The following is a 20103-nucleotide window of genomic DNA, read 5'->3' on the forward strand; positions in this document are numbered from 1 at the left end:
TCAAAATTTCCTCCCCTATTTACATATTTCTCTATGCAGCCTTAAAACGATCTTTTAATACATCTTAAATGAAGGTTGCAAGAAAATGTTGGCCCTTTCTCTTCCGTTATATCTGCGCAACAATCTACGAAAGAAAAATGGTAGAAAACGTTCCATGATATATTTTTATTATATATTTCTCTATATCATATATCACGTAAACTGAAATTTAATCACTTGTACAAGCTCATCGCCTTAACCAGGAAATATTTGAAGATTTTCATGTTAAAACATTAAACCTTTCTCTATAATTACTGACCCTAAGTATCCCTAAATTTAGTTTCCGCTGTGAACGCTCTTGAATCTTAATCGTCCAAACAGTATACCGTCGGGATTGTTCATTCATGGAAACTTTTTCGTCAAATCTGCACGACTCGCCCGGAATACTAACACAAATTGAAGGAAGACGGAGAATCAAAATATGCTCCAAGTTGAAATTTATTCATCGGTCGGGTGATTTGACATTCACTTTGTTCAGCTTGCTCCTTTACCGCCACTTTCATCCGTCTCGTTATTATCGTTCAAAAGCATATCCCGGGCCATCCCCTCGAATCTGAATTTAACCAGATAGCGGAAATGTTAGCGATCGCTTTACGATGCGATTTTACGTGATTGCGATCTCGATTGCCATCAAACCTCTTTCGATCCCTTTCATTGCCACTCTACGATCAACGTCGATTTCCAATCCCCCTTTCCCCGACACAGACACCCTTTCTACTTCTCACGCGTTCGTAACCCCGATACAAGAGAATTTGTTCACCGAATGTTTTTGTATAACTGAAACTAAATTCGTTCGCTTTCTGACAATCGATGTCTGCATTAAAATAAGTACCTATGCAAATACATTCTCACAAAACCCGTGAAAAAGAACATTTTCAAGACAGTGGCAGAGATAGGCGGACTTGATCAGAAAGTTAAACCAAGTGGCTAATGAAACGAAGGAAAAGACGAAGCCAGAGCATCGATCAAAGTCGATGGTACGAAAAATCACGCCGATTCAGCCGGCGGTGAATCAATCTCGGAAGCGACAACGCTCGCTCGATCGTATCCCGATTTTCCATCGGTCATTACTTATCCCAGGAAACAATTACCAGACCGAGCCTGTTTCACAGTCGTCCCGTATTCCGTTCACGCGTGGAACGAGCTCGAGGTTTAATTTTTCGGAGGCGATGCAACGACGTCGCAGCCGCCTCCGGCGACATGTCCTCGCGTCCAATTCGACTGAATTATTAAAAGTACCCCGGAGGATTTCCAAGTAGCTCCGCTGGCCGGTGGCGGGCAAAAAGCTGGATGATTACAATCACGTCGCCTCGTAAAGCGATCGCGAACGGTCCCTCGCACTACTCTGAATCCTCGATTCACCTCGATTCTATCTGCCCACTCCCTTTAACCGACTTACTGAATCGAGAAGTTACCCTTGTCGATGTATTCCCAAACCTCCTTCGTCTATGTGCACATGCAGGTCTCGTGAAAAAATTAGACGGCCAGAAGAAGAGTCTCCGATACTTGCTCGTCTAAAATGCACCATGGAATCCCTCGTCCTTTTGTCCCAGCGAGTTACGCGTTGTCGCGGCTCTGAATAAAATACGTGTGAATGATATTTCAAGCGTGTATAATTGAACAGCCCCTGGCGAGATGCTGGGTGGAATAGAGAAAGAATCTTGCCGTGGATCGAGCTACAGGATTTGAAAATGAATACTGCAGTTGCTTGTTGGCTGCTGCTGCTGCTGCTGCTGCTGGATCTGGAACGTGCAATCTCAACGGGAAATTGTGGCTAACTGTTCTTGGGATGACGAGGGATAGGCAACGATTCAAGAAGCCTTCCGAAGATAGGAAGCTGGGTTCCGGTGGTTCCCATCCATCCTACGTGTTCTAATTAAACGAATCAACAAATTTCGCTCGTTGATGTGCCTATTCGGCGCGTTTTTGCTTAGGTTATCAAAGAGAAATGAATTTTTACGTTCAATGCATCGGCAAGATGGATTTTTAAAATGTTTCATTAATATTTGAAAGAAAAAGTACGCATTTCGGGTTTAATCGAGGGTTGAAAGTATTCAAATTTAAGAACTGTGATTTGACGCGAAAAAAAGAAGCATACATTGTGGGAAAAATGTTTGGAATTGTGTAATACCGCGTTATTATTACGATAACATTCTTCGTTGAAACTTTCTGAACGAGTCACCAACTTCGGTTGTTACATCGAAGTGAAAAAATCTCTCGCTTCGCGATCGTGCGAAACGCGGGATTCGAACCGCAGAAAAATTTCATCGCGCATCACGCGTAAGGTATATCCGTGAAGCATGAACTCGAAATTCCATTTGAACTTGTAATGAGGTTCCGCTTTTTGATTCCGCGGACTTCGGAATTTTTCGAACGCCACTTTCGCGCCTGTTCCCTCTTTATTCATCACGAGGAAAAAGTTGGAATCCCATCAGGAGTTTCTCTTCGTTCGCAGGTTTCATTTCCGCGGAGCCGCGATAAACAGAATCCCGGAAAATCTTTGACTATTTCGCGTTTAACCCGTTTTCAAATTACTTTCGTTATAATTACAAAGGCGACAGATTCGCTTTCTTTGCGCGTCAGAAATCGTATATTAACCTTTCCTGGTCGACAAGCCGAGCAGACTACCGAAAACTCGAGCAATTAATGTTCATTATTCCCGGCCCAGCGAACGAACGCGTGACTCCTCTTCTGTCTACGTTCTACCAGCGAGATGAACGACTTTTTATTGTTTTACACCGTGTTAATTCACTGTCGGCTGTTCGTAATACGTCACAGAATCGAGCGTTTAACATTGTTCCAACGGCGGAGAGAAAATTCTAATGTCGCCTCGATTTATCGCCGGCTCGTTACGAGTGGATGAAAAAGTTTTATTGCGATCACGTCAGCTCGTAAAACGATAGATTGGCATTACCCGACTAATCCGCTAATTCCAAAGATTTGCTCGCGGCGATGGCTCGTGAATTTCAAGATATCGGCGAACCCCTTTTTGCACGAATTAAATTCACGAATCACTGTCTCGAATTTCTTCTCTTTTCCTTTCACCCTCTTCTCTTCTTTCTTTTTTTTTTTTTTGTCCTTCTCCTTTCTTTTCGCTTATTCTCTCTGTCTATGATATTAGCGCCGTTGGAAAGATTCGTGCGACCCAGTTCGTCGCCTAAGACGATTAATTTTTTGTCCAGATCGAAGCACATTTCGCGTTATTATGCAAATACGAGGAAGATCGTGATAATTTTATTTGACGAAGAAACGGATATCATGGAAAGTTCGTTGACGTTTCCAGACTTTCCATATACAGTGATTTCTTATGCAAAGAGAAATCGAAAGCGCGGCACGATGTTTTTTTTATTACAGGCGTGGCTTTGAAGGAGGTCGATTTTTGGAATTTTCCAGATTTTTCAAAATTTACGAATTTCTCTCGTTTCCGCGATACCTCCTGTACGTAATATTTGATATTAAACTCCGAGAGAAGTAGATTATCCGCAGCGCAAGATAAACAGGACCCCACGTTGCAAGAAAGTTGCGAGTTACCATAAAGCAAAGATGTGATACGATGTTACACGCCTTTGATCCGGCCCACTGAAACAGATTAAAGTCCGCTCGCATGTCCGACCCGCCGTAAAAGTTTCCGGTGAGCGGAGGTGCGACAAGCTCGTTGGAAGAGTAAGGAAAAAGTTTTTTTGACACGGCCACTGACAGCGTTTCTTCATAAGCTTTCTTAATTTAAACCATAAAGTTTACGGCGGGCCGGGTTGCTATGTCCGAACCAACTTTCAACCCTAGGAAATTGAACGTTGCATCCGATGCAATTAACTCGGCGGTGGTTACGAATAACCACCGTTTTCAGGAACGGAATTGCATCCTATAAGGGTTACAGCTAAGAGAAAGTTCCAGTCAAACTTCGAGCCAATTTCAAGGTTGTTCCGGGGAAATTGGATTTATTATAAGGGAAAGTTTTCTTACTAACGACATTTTAAAATCGATAATAAGCGCGTACCTGCAGAGAATTCTCCTTAACTGTTCACCAGCTTCTCCTAGGGTTGTTTGTCGTTATCAGGTACGGTTGGCCGTAGCTTCGATAATTTTGATTCTCGCTTAAAGATGTAATTGCATTGAAGTTTATATAATCCGTCGAAGAATGTAAAAGTTTAAGATTGGATAAATTACTCGAAAGAAGTGAAACTTAGCGACAGCTATAAAAGAAGTGGGCTTTAAGTAGAAGAGGTCAGTATGTAGTGAGACATAGTTGTTGTGCCATAAACCTCGATCATCCTTTTGTGAGTAAGTTCAACCATAAGAAATATATAAATATTCTATAAAATTGACATGATATAACCTTTTCTTTTTTTTAGCTCATTAAAAATACAGTTGTAAACTAAGCTTAGGTGTGTTTCAGGAGAACATTTCGAATTCAACATTGAACGAATGTACCGCGAAAGAAATTCACGCTAATCGAATGAAGAAGCGAATTAAAAAACATTCGATCGTCTCTTACGTAGCTTTTTCAAGCCGAATCGAGCAAACGCAGTTGAGAAGAGCGAGTACTTCTCTAATAAAATTAGCTCTGTTCGGTCGCTCTATTCAACCAAAGGCCCTTCGACGTTCTCCTCCTTTGAATAACTTTAGGCATGGCGGCGCGGTTTTCTCCGTACCCCCTCCACTGCCCTCTATCCGCTCCCATCCGCCCCCGCACGTTTTCTTTGCCGCAGTTCACTTCCACTGTAAACATTTGCACAACTTTCACTCGGTTTGCACCCATTCAACGTCGTTCCAGAAGCTGTTCATAGTTCACCCGTGAAGCAGTTGGCCGTAATCGTTTGCCCTGCACTTACGAAGAATGTACACTAAACCCCCGTCTCCCTGTATTTTTTCCATCCTCGTTTCGCAACTATGGAACACGATCTATACACAATCCGGGAGTTCCATCAATTTCTAGCGATTAATGATAATCACCGGATCGAATGACAGTGTGCTGGACGATACGTGCGCGCTGTAATTTACATTTCCTTGATCTTTCTTGGTACGTCAGACGCGATAATGTTTAAATGATATTCGCCGCGGAGCACGTCTACCCGCCGCTACATTTAGGAAGATCGATTTGCGATAAGTTTCATTTGTAACCTGGCAGTGAACGACACGAGCTTGGAAAGATCCGCTTTCGTGCATGTGTTTAAAAAAAGTACGTAAATCCGAACGAATCGCGGCGTAATATCTAACATTTTCGTTAGAATTTTAACGGGCGATTGAAACGACTCGATTCTGTTCTCTTACACAAAGTACTGGTTTACATTCTACGAGCTACGAGTAATCATTTAATGATGAATTCAACTTGATCCTTTGAAGGATCCAAGATACATCAACAACGGTCGCGTATTTAAATCGTCTTTGTACATGCTTTTACTGAATCTAATAATTAAAAGGTCTGCCAAAGACGTAAAAGAATAATGCGCCTGAGTCTCGTAATACTTCGTCAATGGTATCCATCAAGCTGATAATAGACTCGCTTAAATATACTGCTTAACCTTATATGGAAGATACGAGAGCCGCGAACCTTCCTCCCTTTCGAATTACTTTCCCGAAATTTTCAAATCGTCACGGAGAACTCGATGGATAGCGCGGCTTCGCGACACGAAACGATCGAAAGTCGTTTTACCCCTACATGGAACGAATAAACGTTTGTTAGAACAATGGAACGCTTTGAAAAAACCAACTCATCGATGAAAGTATCATCGCTTCTGTTCCCGTCTCGTCCACGGGTAATCCACTTTGCGAAGAACAATGCGTGTCTATGCCGTTCTATCATGCCTCACGAACGACAAAAACACACGAAACTGTCGTCTACTATCTCGCACAATTCTAGTGGTAATTCACTTATTGTTTCACAGAGTGAGGCGCTAATGAATCATACAAGTATAATTCAATTGATCCAATTCTGGTGAGTTGCCGCGATTCAAACCGTGACTCATACCATATCCCTTATCGCCCTTTCCTTTTCTTTCTACGTTTCCACGGCTTCTCTGTCTTCGTTTCGATCCAACGTTATCGCCCTGGGTATGAATTTCGTCGCGACTCTCCATACATGTTTTATTTTATTTTTGCGTTCAAACCTGAACCGTACGCACTATTAGCTGAGAAATTAATTCTCCACTCCCTTTCCCCGATGTGTCGGCGGAAACGCGAAGGGCAAGCCCTCTGAATGTTTCAGAAGATTCGGAGCCACATGCCTCGATAATGAGCGTGCGCGTTCATAATGCAGAATGGCAACGATGAAAATTGTAATCGCGCTTGCCAGAGGATTGAATGTTCGATGGTGAAAGGAAGCGAAATATCGGAGAGATACGAGAAATTAGCTGTAAAGGAAATTCTATCTTTTTCTCCTGAATATAATACTTTAATATTATTACAGCGTTTCTTTGTCGTAACTACAATTTTCTTGAAAATTTCGCTGTCTATTTTTATAGCGAATACTCGTTACGATTCTTCTGTCAATTTTTTAGCTATAAAGGAGCGAGCTTAGATCAAAGACAACGCCAATTACTGAAAAAAGATTTACGGTGTGTTTATTTAAGCAAGGATTCGATACAAACAACTTTTATCTTTCATTTCTCCTCCGTTGTTTTTCTTTCAACGAGCACAAATGCATTCGTTCATGCTTCGTTTTAGAAATTCCGCATTCCATTCGACGTTTTCATCTTCGCATTAGCATCAGACCTCTCTCTTTCTCTCTGCACGCATTTCATTCACGGCCATGACTGCATCGACGTTAGAGAAATATCGTAACAAGCAAACTTTACGACACGCTCTGTCCTTTTCCTCTCTGCCTGCGTCATTGCAAACCAGCAGGTTTATTCACTCTGTTATTCTTAAATTAGGGCGTTTCACGAACAAATGCATGGAACTAGGACGACGGGAGGTTGAAACAAAAATTTTATTCACGACGTCGCTCGCCGAGAAGTAATTTTTTATATTTAACGTAAACTTTTTTGCGTTTTACGTATCGCGGTCGGTTTTTAATTAAATTAAGAGTTAATTGGATTTCGGTACTCACCCACCTCTCACTTACACCTTGCTTTTATTTCGCTGATGCTTGGACAACGTGTAAGTGGGAAAAATTAATGAAATCCTATATCACTATCACAGGACACAAAATCAGAAAATTCCTGTCTCTTTTAGATTAAATTTCGACATATTTTTTGTAGGATAAGGATGGTCTGGTGAGAAAGAATAAATATTTTGTAATTCCTTCTCTCACATTCTTTTCGTCTTTCATAATATGCAGGTTTTCTTCCTTCTTCTTTCTCTATCCCTTTTTCTTTCTCTCGCGTTCTTTGTTCGCGTATAAAATAGACATTTTTCCCTTTCTTTTTTATTAGCTATTTGAAACCTCAATGGAGATTTTATTATTACCTATGTATACACATAATATACAGTAGCGTTTCTATACTGAGATTTAAGGATTCCGGGAACAAAAACAGCTGCCAGATTTCTGCGATATTTTCCTCTTTGCAAAGAAAATAGTGCGCGAGTTAGTTCTCATGATTATATAATTTAAAATTTTTTCCTCTCGCACAAGTATTTCTCTTCGTGAATGTTTGAAAGTTGCTTGCGAAGCTCTTTTCTTCGACTTTAAACTTCTTAACGAAAGAGTACTGAAGATAGTTTTGTAAGTTGTGCAATTTAGAATGTTCACTGTACAAAAGAATTTCATGAGACTTTGAAACTTGCCGAAAACGGTGAGACTGTTTAGTATACATCTTTCTACGAATCTTTCACGACCGTAATTTCTGTTTCCCCTTCTAAAAATTCAGAACATGCAAGATCGTAACCTACCTAAATCGTTAATGAGTGTAAAACGTACATTGAATTTCTAAAAACAATTTCCTATTTCAAACTGAATTGCTTGTATATCTTCATTATATTCTCATGATCTGGATTTCTCATTAAAAATAAATGTTTCAATGAAAATATTTCTGATTATTTTCTAATTCATTATAAATAGATACTTCTATTTTTTGTTGCAAAACAACATTTTTTTGTAAGCAAAACTTGGTGAACGAAAGTTGAACAACGAGTTTGTTTAAAAAGACGCTTGCGAACAATGAAAGGAAATAAACAAAAGATACCAAAGAAGAGGCTAGATTTGATTTTTCCATCGTGCGGTCGAGAGATGCCATAAGGAGAAATTAAGCAGAAAGTAGGACATTCCCCGAAATTAGATTCAAGTACGATTTTCTTCGAGAACGCTATTGTCGGCACGAAATATAATTTTTATCTCATTCCCGGCAAAAATACAATTCGTATAACGAAAGTTCTATGTCCAACAATAAATCGAGAAATCTCTTCCCTTCGTGTTAGGGCCATCACTCAGTACTAACGTTCAGACTTCCTCGTATTTCGTAACGATTTTTTCCTACCGATCCTCGTCTCGTCCTTATCTCATTAATGATAATTACTTTCATATGAAAAACTGTGATTGTTGGATGGACATGGACATCCGTTGAAAGTCACGGGAGCATGTCGAGAGCATTGAATAAAGTTGAAACGAGTGGCCGCGTAATAGCCGTGTAAATCGAGTTTCGTATTCTCAAAAGCCGGCCGAGGGTAAATTGCCGATATTTCTATCCCGCCATTGCCAGCCACAATCCGGCAGTGACTTCGAAATCGCGTATCGTACAATTGCCACCAAATTCCGTGTTTAAGAGAGGGACCAAGCTATATAGATTCGTAACGAGCGCATTCAAAGCGACGCTGGATTACCGTTTTGCTCGGGAGAAGGCAATTGTAGTAGCTCATTATGCTTAGATACAATCGGCCGAGGGAAAGGTTCATGTCGGACGCGTGAAATTTCGAATATTAACCCTTTGTGCTCCATTTAATTCGTTAATGCATCGTTTCCTCGTCTCGCGGACAACCCTTTGTTCTTAGACCGAACTCCTGCTTTCTTTCTTTCCCTCTTCTTTTAACTTTCTGGCTGGAGGAAAGGGATAGAAAGAAGCTCGTCGCTTACCGACGTGAATTTTTACTCGTTGCGTTAACGTTACATTTTTTTAGCAAACACTTACTCATATTTTTATAGTATTCAATGTTTTTAAGTGTTCGTAGTACGTAATATTTTTAATTCGTTGGTATTAAAATAATTTTAAAATATATGTTACGCATAGAAGGGGTAGAAAGTCGAATAAAAAATACAAGGTACGTTTTAAAATGGATATAATATATTTTTATATCGAATACATTTAGTAGAATTTTTAAATAGAGACATTTTTACAGGTAAAAAATTCATTTTAATTTTCATTTCAATCTTTTAAATCTCCATTAAATTGTCTCAATTTTCATTTTTTGATAAGTTATTTGCAACCTGCAGGACGAATACAATCTGCGGTATCTTCTCGAAAAATTTATTCAGTGGAAGGACTGATTGTTAATATCACGATGGAACCAAGAGGAAGGTTCGGTCTAAAAACATTGAATTCTTCTTTCACCTGACTGTTCGTATAGTAAATCTAGTGTTCGGTGACGTTCAAGTTTCGAAAAGAAACATGCATGTGCGAGACCCTTGAACACAGTTGTTTCGACTAATTTTCATCCTTGTACATTAAGGGAAATTGCGTGTTTCGTCTTCATCAATAATCACATGTTTCTTTGATCTAATATTTGCAGAGATACACGTGTTGCATTCTACCTCGATGTATAACCGTAATTTCTCTCGATCGAATAATTAACCGGACGCCTGACCAGCATTGTAGCCTGTTATTTTGAATAACGAATGGTCAACATACTGGCAGATTATTCTCTGCTGAAACTATTGGCTCTGACCTAGTCAAATTTTCAGATTACACGCGCACTTATTTTCTATTAAATCCTAGAGTATCTTCGTTCCTTCGTCAAAATTAGATCTAATTCCCAATGCGCTCTCATATTCCTCTTGTATATACGATAATTTGTATATACTCCGTTGTTGCTCTGTTCATAAATTATGGGATATTTCTCTAAATTATGCTTCCTGGATGATAAACCCGATACAAAGTCCACATTAAATTCGCCAAATATTTTCTTCGATGAATGTTTCATTAACACGAGTGACAATATTACAATTCGTTGAAAATAGCACGAATAGCATGCGTGTTGAACGAGCGTGTTACAAATACGTTGCATTATATGTCCTTATTGCGATGCTTTTGTTAAAGCGGTATTGAGAGACGTAAATGGAGTAAATTGTAGGTGTAAATGAATAAATATACATGATGGGGTTCGACGGCGGGGAAAATGGAGCAGCTTGAAACCGTAGGAAGGGAAATTAACGAGATTCCGAAACTCAGAACGATAGTCCACGTGACGATACCTGAAATTATACAGCACCACCAGCGGCAGTCCACTCTTTGTTTTACTTCCTACATAAATTATGGATAATCTTCTTAGTTTCGTGCCTCCCTCGAGGAACTTCCACTTCCGATGATCGTGGCGAAAGATTAAGTTTGAATTCGAGAATCCTGCGCGCCGTCTCCTCGTAACACCGAGATCTTTAACTTCTTTCGTTTTCATCGCGCCGCTCTCATTTTCATACTATTTTCGAAACGGATTCCCCTTCGCTTTAATTCCCCCGTTTCATATTCAGCTTGAACGCCCAGCTGAATAACGTTATAAAATTGGAGAACTTCCGTCTCTACGATTCTGGTCCTATGTCCGGCTATACACCTCGCGGAACACAAAATCGTTGCCCGAACGAACGAACCGATTGTTACGCATTTGCCTGTTTTGTCTGCTATTTGTGTATAGACTAGTTTATCTGGATATTTTAACAGAGACAGGTTAACGTAGGAAGTTAAATTTTCATGTTATGTTTTTTTTTCGCTTTCCGTTCTTTTTTTCGCTATCGGTATTTGTATTTATTATTCGAAAAAATATGGAGTATAATTGCAACAAATCGTTGACATAATTTTCAAAGTTACGTATACTTATGTGCTTGTTTGTAGTCATTAAGAAATGTTTGGTGATTTAAAATCTGAAAGTAGAAATGACATTGAGTAGAATTGGACTGTGTGTGAACAGACGCATCATTTAATAGACGTGTTTATTTATGATTAATTGTGATTTTATTATTTTATTTATATCTTTGCTGTCAGATTTAGTAAATTCCAATGATACAATTATAATATTCTCAGCAAATTTAATGGTAAAAGGAATGAAATATGTACAATATATTGTCGAATCCTCTAAAATATTTAATATTTCGCTTATTTTCGCAGAAAACAAAGCATGAATTAGATATCGAATGAAAATATCGATGTAAATATGAGAACAGGTTAATTTATTTCTATAAATATTCAATATACAAACATTTGTTATGTAGGGTACATTATTTGTTGTGCAACTATTAAACTGGTAGCTAAGTATTGCATAACTATGTTTTTTCGATATACGTACTTTTTAAGATTCCATTTCAAACAGAATTTTTGTTAAAGTGTACATATCAATTTAAAGTTGGCCGGAATTTTATTTCATGGAGAATTGTATCACGTCTCTTGATACATTGGCTGAAACGTATTCGCAGGTGCTCACTGTTGAGAAATTCCATCAAAGTTTCCGAATCGGATTCTTGCCTCGGCTTGAATCGACGACGTTCAGATTTCTAATTACACTTTTGTTTGTAATGGACCCAAATTTCGCACCACTGTCGCCGTTATTTATGTTGCAATTCGTCGAAAAGTACACCAGCTGCGTGCTTCATTTGAGATGTTTCCGTTAAAATTATAGGTGAAAGAATTCCAAATTACTATTTGCATGTGAAACACACTGCAATATTTTCACACCAAATACGCGTGAATTTACGAATCAGTAGGTGGTTATATTAAATTATTAAACCATGTAACTTCATTAAACCATGTAACTATTATCGTTCGTTCTATTCAGTTAATCAAGTTTTTCGAAGAGATTTTATTCCAGAAAATATTTTAGCGTGCTTGCAACGCGTGGCAGCATTTTTCATTTGTCTTTCAAGTAATTTTTCAACCTCTCCGCGCTATGAGGAAAGATTAGTTAAACGACGAACGTATTTGCTAAGAAAATTATTCCCGTAATCAGAAGAACATTCGATATTAAAAGGGTTAAATATTTTTAACAATTCCGTGAACGTTTCTTCGACGACGGTACGATGCACGTCAATTTCGAAGTTAAAAGTACTATCAAAACATTAGGTTCTGCTGCCAGTAAAGGAAAGAGATATCATAAAAGAGTCGATAGCCGGTCGCAAATGCGAATCAATATGCGGAAATGATAGTCCTTATCTTGCACTCGTCACGAGCATTCGTTTCTCCTTTCATATTCCACATTTACCCTCGCTACTTAACTTTCATGCTTCTTAGATATTTCTCTCACTAAACCGACATATTATTACACAGAGAGATACACGTTCAAATGAGTTTTATAGATCATTTAAAAAAAGACACTCAGAAACAAATAAAAGCGTGAATACAGCGATACGAAAATAATGAAAAAATGCCAGTAATTTCCATGACAATTTTACGGATAACGTAGCATAATAATTGCAACGAATGGAATCGTTGAATTTAAAAGTAGAAATATCGGGAACGCCAGAGGGTATGGAGGAGAGATCGATTCATTTTTATTTCCCAATAATCACCGTGGAAAACGCAACATTATATATTTTATACGCTACGTATTTATACTATGCGTCGGTACGAAATCGCCAGTACGGTAAATTCAACGGCACGACAATTCACCGAAATCGAAATAAAAATCTTCGTGTTCGTTACAGAACCGTTACGAGCATGCGAGGCACGATTTATTTCGCGTATAGCGATTTAAAAACACGCGTATGGTGTTAACATTAACACGGGGAAAAGAAAATTGAGAGTGGGGGAAACGGTAGCAGCAGCAGCAATAGCAACGTCAGCGGCAACGGCAACAACAATACGCCCACGCACTTGTATTCAATGTTTTCGGGTTTTCCATGCGTCTAGCCGGAAGTAATGGGAATTTAGTGTACATAGCCTGTAGTAGCGGGCCAACCTGAACGAAACGAAACGGAACGTAAACTAAAAAATAAAACTTCCTATGACGATTCGAGATGTCGAGGAAATATTACGTAGAAATTTTTTGGAGTTCACGTAAAATTGGCAACAGGAAACGTATAAAATTGAACGACTAGAGACGCTCAGAAACGGTGAGATTTCTCTCTCTCTCGACTCTTTTATGCTCATTTAGTGATTTATTCATTTATTTATTCTATTCTATTTTATTTCTTTTCTCCTTTATTTCCTATTTCTGTTTGTTCCACCTGAGCCTGTTCTTTTTTCCTCTTTTTTTTAACAAAACGATGATTCTCGTCGTTTCCACGGGAAATATCGTTCGCGTTAAGTGTAGCATCAAACCTAACGTGGCCAAAAAATGCTGGCGTTCGTCGAAAGCGTTTGTGAAACGCATCGAGAGCGTTCGTCACGAATCTCGTGGCTGGAATCGGGTCGGCTTGTAATGGAGATAGGAAAAGGGAAACCTTTATAAAATATACCTCGAATTTCAGCGTTGCTTTGTTACCTGGCATTCCTCAATGGCTGGGTATCTTTCGGGTATTTAACTAATTTCACTTTTCTCTACCGTTTTTTCGGAACTTGATGAATTTTTGTAACCTGAATATTCTTCGATCTTTCTTTAGTATTTGATATTCTTTATTTGTAAACTGAGAGGGCTACAATTAAAAATGATAAAAAATCTACAAGAAATTGTGGGAAGTAATTCGAGGACGGTATAATATATCGTTTCCCGTGAAAGTGACGTTAATTCAGTTTACACGTGAGCTGTACGCGCTGTGATTTAATTAAATCGGTAAGATTCCATTTCATATTACCGGATAGATAACTTTCACTTTCAAATGACCACGAAAATTCTTACTGTTTATGCTAATTACAGAAGGGGCGCAGTGCGGGACTAATTAGACGCATCTCCAATTTCCCTTGACTGAACGTGTTCGCTAGTAATTACTCCGACATCAATCAAGCCAATATTAAGGGGTGGTTACATGCGCCGCGACATAATATATATCATTACTCGATGTACCCACTACACAACATATTTCTGCATCGTTAGTGTTCATCGATATACTCTACAAAAGAGCATTATAATTTCATATTACAATATTTTCATGTTTTCAATAAAAATTCAATCTTCGTGTATACTCGCGTTCAGACCATTTTTGTTAAATTTTCTCATAGAATTTTCGGAATGATATTTTTCCAAAAATACGAAACCTCAATATCAGGAATGCACAAGAAGGAACTCGAAAATTTTTGAAGTTGGAATAGTTACGAGTATCTTTTCCCACAAATTATCTACCACGGTCATTGGTACCAAAATGCGGATCAATGGCGAGAGCATGATATATTAAAATATCAGGAACGTTAATCATGCACACTTATACCAGGTAAATTTTGAAGGGAAGATCGAAATTAGCCAGCGACGTGACGCGACGGATGAAAGTAGGTTTTATCGAGGAAGAATTCGCCACATCGCTGGCAATTTTGTAAAGTAGATGTGTGCGTCGATTTTTACGTGAAGGAAGGTGGAAAAACCGATGCAGCAAATTACGTGGCCTGTCGATCTTTTACACGAAATCCGCTTTGCTTATGATTTGCACAAGCTTTGATCGCAAAAACATTATTTCGTTTGATTTTATACATTTTCAGGCGCATTTACACGGGGGTAGATATTCGGCGATCGACAAATTGTGTTTATTCATGAAGATTTAATTTATTTAGCGCATTACGTTTTTGTTTAATATGGTTCATAATGCAACCGTGCCATTTGTGGAAAGGTAATACTGCACCATCAGCGCGCTTTTTAGCGAAATTTGTTCGCAGTTGAATGCTTTAATTATGAAACGCGATATCCACGGTATCGTTTGCAGCCGTAGCGATAGGAAAATTTCATAATTCGAATATTGGAAAAAGGAATAAATATTTTCAAATAGTATTTTCGTAGAAACGCGATACTTTCGAAATAATCTTAAAGCGTAGAATAACGAATTCTAACAAATGCTTTAAACTAAGTATCAGGTTGTGCCAAAAGTCTCTTTCGTTTCATAAGTGAAATAATAGATGTACAACATTTTCTGTTTTACATTATTTTATGGATTTATGTATGATCTATTTTGTAGTAATAGAATAAAATGGATCAAACATAATTCAATAAAATAATGTAAAACAAAAAATGTTGTGCATCTACTACTTTCTTATAGAACAGAAGGAACTTTTGAGGCAACCTAATAATAGCTGCTCGTATGGCGGACACTTGAATAAAATTTAGAACAAGAAGTATAGTAAGAGAGATATAACAGAGAAAAATTAGCGCAATGAAGCTTATTGAATATCAAAACGTGCGGACTTTAGTTCATTGAATATCCGCTGAAAAATCTTTTGTATCAATTAAAAAGTCATTGCTCCGGACAACATGCGATGAAAACAAACTGAAATCGAGCTTCGATACGATCAAAGGGCAGGGAAATTTTTTTCTCGGACCGGCTGAGTGAATTAGCACACGTTCGCCCAATTAACGCATGATCATACACGAGATTAACAGATTCCATGAAAATCGGCATCGCCCTGCCACTGAGAATCTATCCGCGTCGTGTGTTGTATTTAGCGTCGACATGGCTAACGACCTCATTAGTTTTGTGGTATATATTATGGAAAATGAGAAACGAGGTAGACACGTCGAACTTCGTGGTTTTTAGAATGGAATCGCAAACGCGTTAATTAATTCCTCGCGTTCTCACCGCACGATACGACCCAACGTGTCGACGACCGCGCATCTTTCGTCAATTTAAAGGGTTCCAGCGAATTTCATTAAGTCTCCACCAGACTGTACTGAGCACATTATTTGTTACCCGGGAACACGATAGTTTCGTCGAACCTCTGTGAAGTTGTCGCAATCTGTGAAGTTTCATCTTTCACTGATAAAAGTATTGCGTTTGAACGTCTACTCGGTCCCGTTCAAAATCCTCCATTCTCAAAAGTAACTTCGAAGAACAGACACTTTGGTTTTATATTGTTATACAAGTAAAGTACGCACAAGATTATAAAATAAATTTCCGAGGTCAGATATACGAAAAAATGTTACGATCCATTCTTTAATACCAATAATTTTTTATGTTGATTTACGTATCAATACTTGTATCATGGTATCTGAAACGAAGAAGATTAAACGACCACGCGAAGGCCGATAAAAAGACCCGTGAAATCGGCCTAAATCCAAGAACGAATGTCATAAACGAACGTCCGTGTAGCCGGTGACGCGAGTATCGGTCGTAGGAACGTTCTATTAAGGTGAAGGCCAATAAAATGACTGTATCACTTTTCGTTGCATTGTCACTCAAATCACGTCCGACGATAAACCGGTATCCGGTTACATTCTTCTGTTCCAGGCGATGAAGATGAGCAAAGTGGGCAACCAGACCAATTCGCAGGACCCACAGGCGGTGAATTCCCGAGTTTTCGTCGGGAATCTAAACACGTTTCAGTGCAGCAAGACCGATGTGGAGCGAATGTTTCAGCGTTACGGCCGTCTGGCAGGTAGGTTCCTTCCGGTGGAATCACATAAACGAAAGCCCGGATCAGCTTCGACCCCCGACATTTTCCAGATTCTTTCGCTAGACCGTCACACGTCAGATGTTTCCACGACAAAGAATCTTTTCCCTTCTCGGGATACACTGTCACAAATAATAATAATTGTAGCGTCCGATTTCCTTAAAATAATTCAAATTTCTTTGAACTATTTTAGATAACGTTTGAAATAACGGCGGAGATGGATATTTTATAAAATAACTACGGGAGGAAATATCCTTTTATGTTTCTGTAGCAAGAATTTTTTCAATTTGATGGTAGAATGAATATTTATTCTTAGAAAAACGAATCTTCTTTCGCAACGAGCTTTCATTTTTGTTGATTTTAAGGATCTTTCCTTCGTTGAAATTCACTCGTGGCTGATTTGTAATTGAGCAACGAACTGTGCCGAAAATTGTTATTTTCATTCTTTACAATTGCGAAATCTAAATAACAGTGGTAAAATTAGCAAGGAAATGAAAAATTAATTCGCGCTTACTTCAGAAAATTTGATACCCTAATAATCGTAACTTGAGATAAAATACTAAATTTCGATTTCGTAGAAAAAATCTCATTTAATCGATATTATCTAGAATTAAGAAGCAGTGCATAAAATAACGCGCAGCCTTATTTGTGGGATTCGCGTGGAAGCATCGGTTTCAGGGTGGAGTGGAAAAGCGCAGGGTAGTTACAAACTGGCCAAAGTTGAGAAGATTCAAAGATCGGGTCGGATAACAGGAAAGACTCGCGCTGTTATCCAGTATAAAAACGTGGAAGCTCGGTTCGGCCAGAGAAAAATAGCGAGTTGGAAATAGGATTTTCTCGATACGCTCCGTCCTCGGTAACCCAATTTGTGCCGTGATAGCTCCTTGACCTTCGATATCCCGATTGGATATCCGTCTCTAGCTGCACGAACCCCGATGACTTTGTTGCTTTCACTATAGCACTAACTTCGTTTAGGAAACGTACTTTATTGCTACCAACTAAATCCACTGTGGAGAAAAAAAAAGAAACAATAACAAATTAAAAGTACAAGATTGGATTTCTCTTTGAGTTTTGGATTTATCCTAAAAGATAGGAATTAAATTCGTACCATTTTCTCGTCGATATTACGTATCTCTACTATTTCATGGAATTTATTATGTATTATTAAAAGATATTTCATTCTCGATTTCTTGGGAAGCTAAAGCGCGTTCTACCGTTTGACGAACAGCAACAGGATCGTATTTCGTTAGTAAAAGTATCACACTTTTACTACTGACGCAAGTTTCGCGAAACTCGGTCTTACTTATACGAATTTCGAGTTTCCTAGAGTCTGTTGCGTACAGCTGTCACTGGTACGCGATGCGATCCGTGTTTGGTGTCTCTGAAGCAAGGAAAATTAAAGCGCAGTCTATGACGTAGTTTCTTCGCATTCGCGTGATACGTCGCATGCAACGTCCGTAATGAAAACTTGGTGCATTAAATTTGAATAAGTCAATCGGTTCTAGGCCTCCTAAGAACAACAAAGAGTTTTGCAAAATATAAGTGGAGGAAGAATTTCCTGACCAACGTAGATTAATAGTAAACTCATTAACGTAAATTCATTGAAATATTGCAGTTAAATTATTTCAAGAAATAGATTGTGTTAGAGCTAAAAATATCGCTACCTGCGATTATTACATGGAAACTAACCTACAGTATGTTTTACTGTAATTTCTGACTCGTTGGAGTTATCGTAAGATCGTCGAGCAATTGCACGACCCTAGTCTGACAGCAGACCGACCTTATCTACTTGATCGAACGCTCCTATCGTCCCACTCTTACAAAACGTTACGTTTCTTCAAATTGTGAGTTGCAATTTTATTGTTTTATCTAACATTTTCCCACATACTTGTACGTCGATTCTACAAGCGGTATTAAAGCAGCAAACCAAACTAAAAGTACATTAATCCGTCTTAGAATCTTCATAATCGTCTTAGAATATTCTTCAAAAATATATAAAAACGCCCAGAAATCCGGGAATCCGAAGAACAGAAGACGCGGCCAAAGTTAGCCAGGGCGCTTTATCGAGAATTCATGAGCGAGCAGAAAGCTAAGGCTACTAATTCAAAACAATTTAACGCGACAAAGTGTCACAAGCATTATCACGAGGATGGAAACCCAGTTTCAGGCCAGTCGTCCAATCGGACCAGCAGAGACACAGAACTCTCTCTCTCTCTCTCACACTCTCTATCTCTCTCCCTCTTGCCCTCTCTTCTTTGAATCCTGGCCAGGAAGCTCGAAATCTCGTGGAAAGTGACACCGCTGAGGACGGTGGTGTCTGGGAGCTGCCGATAAACAGCTTACTTTCAGCAGCTTCCTCGATAAAGCGGCTAGACAATAAATGCGCCGCTTCTACAATGCGGCTGCGCCGAACTTTGCCGGGCAGAGAACTTGAGAATCGTCGGAGGAATTAAAAGGGGGCTTCGATTCGACAGATAAGACGACAACCACACGGCGGACACCACCGAACTGCCCCCATTCAGTAGGGCCACGGTGGCAGCTGTACCGAGCAGATTACGCGAGTCAAGTGGACGTTCGGAATTGTACCCGAGTGTTGTCTATCGACTGGACCGTCGCTTAATTTTATTTCCAAGTTCTACCTAGTTGGAGTACAGGCTTCAACTCCCCAGCGTATTCAGGGACTTGTGCTAATTCGTGCATTTGACAGTGGGGACGTCAAAAGCTCGAGTTCTTTTTGGTTGAAACGAAAGAGCAGTATGAAATTTGGTTGGACTGTTTTTGTTGGATCGAACGAAAAGTTTCTGCATTTTGTGCGGAATAATTGGACCACTAAGCGTTATAAGGATTTAAATTTGACAGAGCTTACGATTCAAAATACCTTCGTAATACTGAACTTTAACATTTTAATTGTTAAAAAGTAAAGAGGTAGTTATTAATAATTGGGTCAACGAATCGTACTGAAAAAGTTTCAGAGCGGAAACATTTTGTTTTCGGACTGCCAACTCTTCCTCCTCTTTTTTTTCTTTTTTTTTTTCTTTTTCTTTCTTTTTCGAACGAACCTGTACCTTTTTCGATTTCGTCGAGCAGCGACCTAAAGTGATCTAAATGGCAGTAAGTGCTCGTAACTTTTTCACCTGGCACGCGCTCTCCCTTTTCCATCTAGATACACGTTCGAATTTATCCTTCCAAAAGAAATGTTAGCCCGAGCGCAGGCTGTTTTATCGTTAATCAAAGAGACAGACATATGCATAAATGACGCGGGAGCGCGTACTCATTTTTCTGGGGAATCAAAAACAGCTTTGGTTATTCTGACTCGGAAAATTCAATCGTTTACCGAACCGTGCCCGGTCCATCGTTTCGAATCGAAACGTTCGTCGGGCTCGTGCATTTCCTTCTCATTTTTTTCTCTCTCCCTTCCCTACTGCTTTCTATTTCGATCTATTTTTCCTTTTAATTCGATTTCCCA

General features: G+C 39.1%; 1 protein-coding gene across 2 annotated transcripts in view; it reads left to right on the forward strand.

Annotated features, from left to right (window-relative positions):
- LOC117242966 overlaps positions 1-20103 on the forward strand; it is a 245041-nt gene that overhangs the window by 129771 nt on the left and 95167 nt on the right. For both annotated transcript variants that reach the window (XM_033510038.1, XM_033510039.1), the window contains one exon: positions 16475-16622. In XM_033510038.1, coding sequence (XP_033365929.1) covers positions 16475-16622 — 148 coding nt within the window. The remainder of the gene's footprint in view (positions 1-16474; positions 16623-20103) is intronic.

Source organism: Bombus vosnesenskii, unplaced genomic scaffold, assembly GCF_011952255.1.
Source record: "Bombus vosnesenskii isolate JDL3184/JDL3185 unplaced genomic scaffold, Bvos_JDL3184-5_v1.1 scf7180000013265, whole genome shotgun sequence".
Lineage (NCBI taxonomy): Eukaryota > Metazoa > Arthropoda > Insecta > Hymenoptera > Apidae > Bombus > Bombus vosnesenskii.